Below are 12,256 nucleotides of genomic sequence, written 5' to 3'. Positions count from 1 at the left end.
TTTGTTGTTTACCATTTTTATGTACAGTACCTTTATTTTAATGTATTGTCTTCCAGGGTGGGTTATGTTCTCAGCCAAAGTCCTGTGTTGGCTGTGAAGTTTTTCGTACACAACTTAACATTAGAGTAATTTAATAATTAAAGGCTGTAAATTCTATTGAGAGAACATTAGACCCTGCTGCCATAGGGCATCACAAAAATTGTGACCAAGTCCCAGGTTGCTGATCTGACTTTCTGCCTCATTTACACAAAATTGCAGGGTCTCAAGTGTTTCTCTTACTTTGGCAACACAACATACATAATGTATATCGTTTCTCACTCTTTATTTATTAATTTAATTTTTTTGTCTTTATGGTTATTATCGTTGTTGTTATTATTATTTTACCATTTGATTTTTATTATAATTTTTATTGATTATTAATTTTTAGTAATTATTATTATTATTATTATTATTATTATTATTATTATTATTATTATTATTATTATTATTACCCCCCAGGCCCTGATGTGGTTCAGTGACCTGTGCCCAGGTGGACTCATCCCTGTAAAAAAAAATTCAAATAAAATACTGTACTGTACTTACTAATACAGGTATTCCTCGACTTATGACCACCCGGACATACGACCGCCGCAGTCGTACGATTTCTTTTTCAAATTACACATTTTCGAGTCCTGATGTTAGTGATCGCGCTGTGTATTGACAAAAATTTTGTTTGTAATTCCCTTTAAAATGGCTGTCAAGCATAAAAGTGAGATTTTTGTGGTGCTGAGAAGAAAAAGAGACCCATTTTAGATTTTCTGTGAATTATTTTTGCATTTTCGACTTAAGACCTGGTCATACAGTGCTGTTTTCTGCAAGACAGGCTCATGCTGGATACCTTCTAGCCACTCGTCTTAATGTAGAGGTGGGGAAACTTTTATGTTTGGAGAGCCAGGTTGAAATTACAAAAGTTCTTCGTGGGCCACCTGTTATTTTCAGTGTTAATAATAATTTATGCAGTTTTAATGGGCATGACTGCTACTCATCCCAAGGCAGTACTGCTTTTATAAGTTGGTTATAATAGTGTATATATGTATTGGTTATATATCTTCTAAATTTCATTCAAGGGTTGTCTGAAAGAGAATCCGAGTCTTACGCACATTCACCTCAAGGCCGAAGTGCATACGCATCGGTGTAGGTGTTCAGAATCTCCTGTAGATTATGCTCAGTCTGAGCAACAAGGGTGAGGTTGTCTACATACTGAAGTTCAGTAATGGAAGCTGCCTACACCTTTGTTCTTGCCTGGAGTACTCTTATTTTGAAAAGACCCCCCTTCACCTGGTACTCGATGTTCACCCCGCCGGCTAAATTGGCACTGGCACGAGTAAGGAAGGTAGCCAAGAAAATGGAAAAGAGAGTTGGTGCCAGTACACACCCTTGTTTAACCTCTGTTTGGATGAGAAAGAATTCAGACTGGGTGCCGTTTTACAGGACACTTCCGTTCATGCCATCGTGGAGTTTCCTCACAATGGCGATGAATTTTGGTGGGTCCACCAGAGGGCTACTCTGTTGACCAAGTCGAAGGCCTTGGTTGGGTCAATGAAAGCCATATACAGGTCACAGCGCTGTTCTCTGCACTTTTCCTGTATCTGGCGGGCAGCAAAGATCATGTAAGTGGTGCCATGTGATGGTCTAAAGCCACATTGAGGTTCTGGGAGGAAGTTTGTGCCTCAGGGAGAAGTCTGTTTAGGAGGACTAGGGCGATAATCTTGCCAGCTACGGACAGCAGCGAGATCCTGCGGCAGTTACCACAGGCTGACCGGTCTCCTCTTTTTCCCATGTACAATATTCTCCAGGAGAGAGTGGAGATGGCTGGCAAGCAGAGGTCCTCCTGCTTTATACACCTCGGCTGGGATTCCATCAGGCCCTGAGGCGTTGTTATATTTCGTTTGTTTGATGGCAGTAGCTACCTCGTCCAGGGATGGAGGATAGCTGAGATGTGTCAGTTCTGGATGCTGAAGGACCTGCTGGGTAATCAGGACATCCACATCGGTGTTTCGGTTGAGCAGTGAATGGTAGTGCTCTTTCCAGTGCAGAAGGAGGCCTTCATCGTCTTTAATTATGAAGTTACCGTTAGTTGAGTGAAGGGGGGCTGTGCCACGAGTGATTGGCCCATAAATTGTTTAAATGGATTTGAAAAATTTGTGCATCTTGTGCTGATCTGCAAATTTTTGTGTTTGACATGCTTCATTTTTAAACCAATCATTCTTTAGATTGCGAAGTTCCTGCTAGGCCGCTGCTTTCTTGCGGAAGGTACAGTCGACCCTCGTTAATTCGGTCTAATAGGGGGGGAAGGGTGTCCGTTTTAGCTAATTGTCCAAATTAACCGATTTAGGGGTTAATATTGCATAATATTGCATTATATTTCAAAGAAAATGCTGTGAGTTTGTCCTTAGCCTTGCATATGTCCGAAACTGTTTGCTTTTTAACACCATACTCGTCACAAACTCTAGCCACCGAAGCACCAGCCTCTAACTTCCTTATAAGTTCCAGTTTCTGGTTCACAGAAAGGGTCACATACCTCCTCTTTGGCGTAATACTCCCCCTTGAAGACATGATGTAAAATACAAGGCTGAAAGATACCTAATCACTGAAATGTCAACGAAAATTGCAGGGCAACACAACACTGATACTCAAATATGGCGCTATGTCAACAATGACTGGCAGTCTGGCGCTTGCACGCCAACTATCGGACAATCCCAGAACCAGAAATTTGATACGAACAGTCCCTCGCTTAGTTCAGATTTCGTCCGAATTATCTGAAATCCAGATTAAAGGGGTCCGAATTAACGAGGGTCAACTGTATCAGCTTTGGTCCTAGACTGAGGGTTGTTCTGCCGTTCAGTAAAAGCAGCAAGTTTATTATCGATGAGTACACTGATTGCCGGGTTATTTTCATCAAACCAGTCCTACTGTATTCTTTCGATCTGGCCGAGGGTCTCTCTACAGGTTTTTGTCATGATAGTGTTGAGAATATTCCATTCGGCACTGGGATTTGGATTGTTTGCTGTTGGGTTGTTTATCAGCCCATGTTCGAGCTGCTCTCTGAAAGCATGTGCTACCGCTGGATCCTCCAGATGCTTAGTGTTAAAACCAGCGGCAACTTTTTGTTGACGCTGTCGCCATCAATTTTTTGGGGCAGGTGACGCAGTCAACTTTTCACCCGAGCGGAGCGTCAAGTGTCAATTTTTTCGTCTGGGAAAAAGCCACCAACCAGCTGTCCAGGTTGGTGGAGAAGTCTGTGCACAAGACTGAGAGCAGCAGCAGCAGCGAGGGAGACGACAAAGACCATGACGTGGAGGACAAATTGTTCCAGGCCCCCCGCAGGAATGAAAAAGACAGTGACCTTTCCAAGCGTCTCCTGTGGGAAAACCGTCGAACTTTCGACAAGGACACCTTCACCAACAAGGCCATGAGGGAGTTGTTCATCAAATACAACACCCCATCCCCTCTAGTGCTGCCCTGGAGCGCATGTTCTCCATGGGCAAGGACGTCTTGAGGCCCGAGCACAGCAGAATGAGCGACAAGCATTTTGAGATGCTAATATTCTTGCGGGGAAACAAATGAATAATTAAAGTGATATAATATAAATCACAATAAATGATTAAAAATTAATGAATATTTTTTAGTTTTGCATATGTTACTCCTATACACGGGAGAATACGTATTTTGGGGCTGCATTTGTATGTCACTGGAAACTCGCTGACGCTAACAGCGTCAATTTATGAAATCGTTTACGCCGACGCTGACGGCATCGAGTTTCTCGGTCGTTTACTCTGATGCTGGCGGCACCACTTTTTTTTCGTTGACGCGTACAACACTGGTTAAAACTTCTTCTGGAGGCTTGCTGCCTTCGCCGTTTTGGGACGATGTGGTGAGAGCTTGGCTCTGACAAGCCAATGATCAGTGTCACAGTGGTCTGAGCCAAGCATGGCACGGGTGATGAGGACATCTTGGCGATCTCTTTCTCTGACAATGACGTGGTCAATGAGATGCCAGTGTTTGGATCGAGGGTGTTGCCACAAACCCTTGAACTTGTCGGCCTGCCTAAACAAGGTATTGGTGATAGTGAGGCTGTGTGCAGCATACTTGCTGAGGAGGAGTAGGCCATTGGGATTACACTTGCCTAGTCTATTTCTCCCCATGACTCCCTGCCAAATGTTAGCATCTCTGCCAACTCTGGCATTGAAGTCACCAAGGAGTACACCCTTGTCTTCTCTGGGGATAGAGGTTAGCACTCTGTCGAGGTCAGCATAAAAGGCCTCCTTGATGTCATCCTCTGCATCCAGTGTTGGGACGTATGCACTGGTGAAGAAGGCATGACCTGAGTGATTCGGTGGGACTCGAAGCGTCATGAGGTGCTCGTTGATCCCAATAGGCATTTCAGTTAACCTGTGTAGGATGCGTTGGCAGATGGCAAAGCCAACTCCATAAATGCGGTTTCTCTCCACAGCAGGCTTACCCTTCCAGAAGAAGGTGTAGCCAGACCCCCGTTCTGTGAATTGACCCTTATCTGGGAGCCGGAACTTGCTAATGGCTACTATGTCGATGTTATACCTAGCCAGCTCTTTTGCCACAAGGGCAGCTCTTCTTTCGGGATGCTCATTTGTGCAAGTATCCAGAAGGGTCCTGACATTCCATGCAGCGACTATGAGAGGTTGTATTATTTGTTTTTGTTTGGATTTGTGATTTTGATTGTGTTTTCGACCGCATAAGGATGACACTTACTGGGTGCGGCTGCCCAGTCAGGTTGTGTTTTTAGGCTGGCTATGTTTAGGGCACCTTTTCTAGCACCCCTCCCCATGTGGGGTGAGCAGAGTGGGTCCTCAAAAGGGTTGCTCAGTCGCACAGACAGGACCGGATTGCACTGCTGCCTAGATCCCAGTACATAAACGACCATCTTATCTGTGCCGCCCATGTCCAGAGTTGTGACTAGAGACTCCTGCTAGTCATCTCTGCCTGTCCCCGTCGCCACTTGTCTGTCACCAGAGGACTTAGGGGGTATAGGGGCTTTGATGATGAGAGGTATGATGAATTGGGTGATGGCTGTGAGTGAGTTGATTTATGTGGTGAGGCAGGAGCACAGGCTGCAACCACACATCTTGGCTCTCCCTTTTCCTGATCCAGTGCTGCAACTATTGCAACAACTGGGGGGAGGGAAAGTTGCAATGGACTGCCGATAGCCCTGTTTGTTCGGCTTCGCCTCGGTAGCCTGTCCATCAGGCATTGCCTTCGTCCGCTCGTATAATTGTTGGTTTTCCATGGTGGTCACCTCTTCCACCTACACCTCTGTTGGGGTCTTGTTGGAGCTCTGTAAGCATGTCTGCCTGATGCGGAGCTCCACCGCAGATTTTTCTTCGTTTGGGTTTTATTCCCATAGCCTTATACCTACCAAGGTTAATCTGCAAGGCAGCGAGGCAATGGCTGGTAGGCGCCACAACATGTCCACATGCCAGTGGGCCTATGCGCTGTCCCTTTGGGGCCCACTGCTACTCTGAGATCCCCTGCTGGTCTAGCCTGGGCCCACGGGAACCCAGTTACAGTGTGTTGCCACGAGGAGGCACAGCAGGAGTCTTGATGGTGAGGAGGCTGTGTACTGACAGGAAAAGACTTGTGCAAGTTGTTTTCCTGTTCGCCACGGGGGCTAGCCAGCGGCGGCAGCTGAAAGCGAGAGAGCAAGCAGTGCTTGCACCCTAACACTGACATAATGCTGCATTGTTTCACCTGTGGTGCCTCTCATGCCTCTCCCTCCACACACACCTCCTCACACACACACCTCCTCCCCTCACACCCTCCCTCCCTCACCTCCCTCCCTCCACACCCTCCCTCACACCTCCCCTCCTCACACACCCTCCCTCCCTCACACACACCTCCCTCACACACCCTCCTCCTCCTTACACCTCCCTCCCTCCCACACACCTCCCTCACACACCCCTCCCCTCACCTCCCTCCCTCACACACACACACCCTCCACACACACACCTCCCCTCACCCCACCTCCCTCCCCTCCCACCCCCCCCCTCCCCCACACCCTCCCTCCCACACACACACCTCTCCTACCTCCCTCCCCTCACACACACACCTCCTCACACCCTCCTCATACACCTCCTCCCTCACACCCCTCCTCCCCTCACACCTCCCTCCACACACACCTCCCTCCACCCCTCCCTCACACAACCACCCTCCCCTCACAACCCCTCCCTCCACACAAACACCCCTCCCCTCACAAACACCACCTCCCTCCCACACACACACCTCCTCACCCTCCCTCACACACACCCTCCCTCCCACACACACCTCCCTCCCTCCCTCACCCCTCCCCTCCCACACACACACCCCTCCCTCACACACCCCCTCCCTCACACACACCTCCCTCCCACCCCTCCCTCATACACACCTCCCTCCCCCACACCTCCCTCCCTCACACACACACACCCTCCCCCTCACACACACACCCTCCCTCACACACAAACACACCCCTCCCTCACACACACCCTCCCTCACACACAAAACACCTCCTCACACACACACACCTCCCTCACACACACACACACCCCTCCTCACACACACACACACCCTCCCCTCCCACACACACACACCCCTCCCTCCCACACACACACACACCTCCCCTCACACAAACACCCCTCCTCCCACACACACACACACAAACACACCCTCCCTCACACACACAACACACCCTCCCCTCACACACAACCCTCCCTCACCTCGCACCCTCCCTCACACAAACACACCTCCCTCACCTAAACCCACCCTCCCTCACACAAACACCCCTCCCCACACACAAACACACCCTCCCTCCACCAACCACACCCTCCTCACCTACCCCCCACCCTCCCTCCCACCACCCCCTCCCTCCCACACACACACAACCCACCCTCCCCTCCACACAAAACACCCTCCTCACACACAAACACCCTCCCTCACACAAACACACCTCCCTCACACACAAACACCCTCCCTCACACACAAACACACCTCACACACAACCCCTCCCCTCACACAAACACCCTCCCTCACACAACCCACCCCTCCCTCACACACCCTCCTACACACAAACCCACCCTCCCCTCACACCCCCTCCCTCACACAACACCCTCCCTCACCCCACCCTCCCTCACACCCACCCTCCCCACACAAACACCCTCCCCTCCCTACACACCTCCCTCACACACAAAACACCTCCCTCACACACAACCACCTCCCCTCCCCCACAAACACACCTCCCTCACCCACACAACACACCCTCCCTCACACAAACACACCCTCCCTCACCACCCCACCTCCCTCACAAACACACCCCTCCCTCCACTGCTCACCTCCCTCCCTCCCACACAAACACACCCTCCCTCACACACAAACACCCTCCCTCACACAAACACCCTCCTCACACAAACCACACCTCCCTCACACACACCCTCCCTCACACACACACACCCTCCCTCACACACAACACACCTCCCCTCACACACACCTCCCTCACACACAAACACACCTCCCTCACACACAACCACCTCCTCCACAAACACCCTCCCTCACACACAAACACACCCTCCCTCCTCACACACCTCCCCTCCCTCCCTACACCCTCCCTCCACACACACACAACACACCCTCCCCTCACACACACAAACACCTCCCTCACACACACACAACCACCTCCTCACACACACACAACACACCCTCCCCTCACACACACACACACACCTCCCACACACACACCCTCCCTCACACACACACACACCCTCCCTCACACACACACCTCCCCTCACACACACACACACACACAACCCTCCCTCACACACAAACACACCCCTCCCTCACACACAACCCCCTCCCTCACACAACCCACCCTCCTCCTAAACACCCTCCCTCACACAACCTCCTCACACAAACCCCTCCCTCCTGCCTTACACACACCCTCCCTCACACACACACACACCCTCCTCACACCTCCACACAAACACACCCTCCTCAACCACCTCCCTCACACAACACACACACACACACACACACAAACACACCTCCCTCACACAAACACACCTCCCTCCCACACACAAACACACCTCCCTCCCACAACACACCCTCCCACACACACAACACACCCTCCCTCCCCACACACCTCCCTCCCCAACACACCCCTCCCTCCCACACACAAAACACACCCTCCCTCACACCAACACCCTCCCTCACCCACACCTCCTCACACACCTCCCTCCCCCACCACCTCCCTCACACACAACACACCCTCCCCTCACACAACACCCTCCCTCACACAAACACACCCTCCCCTCCACACACACCCTCCCCTCCCCTCACCCTCCTCACACACAAACACCTCCCTCACAAAACACACCCTCCCTCCCAACCCTCCCTCCCACAAACACACCTCCCCTCCCACACAAACACACCCTCCCCACACCCTCCCTCCCCCACTTTACACCCTCCCTCACACACAAACACCCTCCCCCTCACACCCCTAACACCCCTCCCCTCACACACAAACCACCCTCCTCCACACACACACACCACACACCCTCCTCACACACAAACACACCCTCCTCACACACACACACCCTCCCTCACACAACCACCCTCCTCACACACAACACCCTCCCTCCACCCACACCTCCTCACACAAACACACCCTCCCTCCTCCACCTCCCTCACACACACAGACCCTCCCTCACCTGCACCCTCCCTCACAAACACACCTCACACACACAACACACCCTCCTCCCACACACAAACACACACACACACACACATCCCTACTGATATAGTGTTTGGTGACCATATTGGCTCCTCTGAGTGAAGGGGTTAATGGTCACTGGTTGTTACCCAGGGCACCCTCAGTTGAGTAGTGCTGACCACACAGCCTCTTTGTGTACCAGTGTTTTCAGTGTGTTTGATCATTTCCTAATGTACCATGAAACTTAAAGGACTTATTTTCACTTTCTTTTATTCCTAACATCATCACTTATCTTCAAGCTTCAGTAGGGAGTCCTGACTTACAGAAAGGCTTTCATCGCCTTAAATTTTCTTGCAAGCTGCAAAACTATCGTGTCACCATATGTCATCTCTTCAAATGCTTTTATGAAAAAAGGAGGCATTAAAGGCATACATCCTAACAATGGGTACATCTGTGATTTTTTATTTCTTCAGCCTGTCAAGGGAGCTGGGGATGGCAGTGAGTTTGGTGTAGCCTTCATTGATACCAGTATAGGAACATTCACGTGGGTCAGTTTACTGATGACCGCCATGCATCCAGGCTGTGCACCTTGATGGCTCATCACCCACCTGCCTCCAGGTAAGTTGATTATTTCCTATTTTGTCAATAAAAAAATTGTAGCCTTTGTTAATCTTACATACAGTATCTCTAAAAAGTATCTGCCAGGATGGGGCCGATGATTTCCAAAATGCTACATGCAACACTTGATGCCCCTCGAGGGTTGGTATGAGTGTCTCTGTGGCATACTGATCCTACTATGTTTAGAACCGAACTCCATATTAATTACATCAAAATAAAGACACTTGCATTACAGTAAACCCTCGAAGATCTGGACCACCTGTGCGAAAAAACGATTGTCCGTATCTTCCGGCAAATGCACTAATGTATAAAAATGATAAATAATTATACAAAAAACACCAAAAATACACTACCGTATTTTACAGAATATAAGACGCACCCCCCCATTTAGCAAGGAGTATTCTGAAAAAACTTTGGTGTGTATTTTCCTCCTTTAGCCATAGTTTACTTATAATAATATATACAGTACCATGAAATGTGAGTAATAATACAAATAATACCAATAAATAAGTTGCAACAAACAATACTGTATTGCCAAATTGGTAAATAAACCCAAATGAAAGTTTAACACAGTCACCAGTTGCATACACTCCCTGCTTCACCATAGTAATGAGGACCAGCTGGGACGCCAATTCCCTGCGCCCCCCTACACTCTGCGCTCTCCTCCTGTTACGAGTTTGCCTTTAGGACAATTATTATTTCTACTTACATATATATACCTGAAAATACGAGTTGAAAAACAACCATAACACCTCACAGCTTGGCTCAGTAGCCTGGTGGTTTCATTGATGAGTCTAACCTGGCTACATTGTCATGATTAATTACTATTAAGCACTACTCTTTCAGTTAACATTAATAATAACGGTAAAGGCAGTGAAATATGGCAGGGAGCGAGGAGAGCAGACGATGCTCTAACTTGTGGTCACTCACTCACTCCCGTTGCCAGGCATGTGATTGAAATACGTATGGGAGGAATACATATCTTGTAGTCTAATTTGAAAATGGTGATGGGCACAGTGATAAACAAATTATATAAACCATTCATTGACCTACAATAACGGAATAAGAAACATTATATCGTTACTGGAGTGAATGAAACAATATTCCCACAAAAAACAATTGACAACTTTTATGTTTCCCGTCTCGGGCGCCTGCTGCCCGCTGCGCTGACATCTTAGTTACACGGGCGTGAGATGATCTTTGCTCTGTTTCGGGAATGATTCTTAGGTAGGCTTCTTAGCCCCCAGAACTCCCTATGTCCGAATCTTCCGAAATCCAGATTTACCAGGTCCAAATCTTCGAGGGTTCATTGTACTCTTTATGTTAAATTATACAGGGCAGGAATGTGCATATCCCAATATCTGTCATCCGTGGTCTCATAATGTTCACACAGAGTGTGGACTGGTACTTTTTGAGATACTGTACCAGTGTCATATAATGAATAGAATACTGTATTTCATATTTGAAATCAGTTATGGAAGGTATCCTTGTCAGACACTTTAAAAAAAAATTATCAGAATGATTTGGTTATTAAAGTTGGAATCTATCTACAGATTCTCTTTGAAAGAGGACAGTTGTCACAAAAAACACAAAAGGTGGCCACTTCAGCTGTACCTTCCAATTTACTGGAAAATTTAACACCAGAGAAGGAGTTCTGGACAGCCACCAAAACCCTAACCTTCTTGGCTAAAGGAAATTACTTCAAAGATGAGGGGGGAGATTCATCTGTACAGTGGCCAAAAAATAAAAAGATGATGGATGACAGTAAGTAGTTAGTGTTTGTCTTTGGGGGATGGTTGACTGGTTGGTGTCTGGTGTTCATAGCGGTAATAAGTAGAGTTACTGTTGTGTCCATTGATAGGTTGTCATCTTTGTCAGTACCACTTGGTCATATGCCACACTTTTCTTTTTTCCAAATTGTTAGTTAGTTACTTCTATTTTCTCACTATACATCATGACTTCTCCTATTTTAAGATTCTGTCTGTAATTGGTCCCTATACAGTACCATTACAGTACCATAATGCATGTTAGCTGAAGCAGTCCTTATTGTTTTCATTATTCTTATTTATTAATTTATGCAAGTGAAATCTTTTTATGTGTAAGAGAAAAAATCTTTTACAATTTCATAGCAATGTGTTTCATGAGTTCATGCTTGTAGCACGAATTGCCATTAAAATATTTCAGGTTATTTCAGATTCATCAGTTCAAATCAGAAATTGTTCACAGCAAAAATATTATTGATTATATAGTTTAGTGTACAGTATTTGTGCATTATGCAATGAACCATTCATTACAGGTGACTCATTTGGTATTACTGCTCGCCCTAAATACACTCTTGCTGTGTCTGCTCTGGGTGCACTTATCTGGTATCTGTCGGATTGTTGTCTAGAAGAACAGCTGCTCACAAGACGTAAGTTTGAGGAATATAACCCTCTTGATGCTGTGGCTGTCTCTAGAACCAAGAACTCCTCTGTTCCAGAATTCATTAGTGGAAGATACCATATGGTAAGCTGTTATGCTGTTATCTGGTGTATTAAGTATTTATCCTGTACTCATTAATGTTTGAAAATGTTGTCACTTTAAACGACATATAACATGTTTAACTTTTTAATAATTCTACAAGATACTGTACCTGTATATTATATCTGTTCACTTCAGTCGTACAGCTCATGAAAGCTGATAATTTAATTAGGTAATCCTGTATAAGACACTACTAGATTATACCTAAAAACATTTGTCATCCAGAAATGGTACAGCAGTGGTTGTTGACAGGGTGGTCACGTGTACTTGTTAGGTCCCAAATTAGCTGAACCAAATTAACCCTTTGTGTATGGGCTCCCCCCTGAGCTGAATAAAATCATCTGACCTTAGCCAAATAAAATGGGGTTA

The 12,256-nt window shown here is 47.3% G+C and overlaps 1 protein-coding gene across 1 annotated transcript in view; it reads left to right on the top strand.

Moving 5' to 3' along the window:
- LOC121861362 (DNA mismatch repair protein Msh6-like) overlaps positions 1-12,256 on the top strand; it is an 88,977-nt gene that overhangs the window by 28,771 nt on the left and 47,950 nt on the right. Inside the window, 5 exon segments of the mRNA XM_042359011.1 lie at positions 9,232-9,283; positions 9,286-9,367; positions 9,603-9,672; positions 10,921-11,131; positions 11,664-11,872. Coding sequence (XP_042214945.1) covers positions 9,232-9,283; positions 9,286-9,367; positions 9,603-9,672; positions 10,921-11,131; positions 11,664-11,872 — 624 coding nt within the window.

Source organism: Homarus americanus, unplaced genomic scaffold (genome assembly GCF_018991925.1).
Source record: "Homarus americanus isolate GMGI-L3 unplaced genomic scaffold, GMGI_Hamer_2.0 scaffold24260, whole genome shotgun sequence".
In the NCBI taxonomy this organism is placed as follows: Eukaryota; Metazoa; Arthropoda; class Malacostraca; order Decapoda; family Nephropidae; genus Homarus; species Homarus americanus.
The sequence above is the reverse complement of the archived record's forward strand: the minus strand, read 5'-3'. Positions and strand labels throughout refer to the sequence as shown.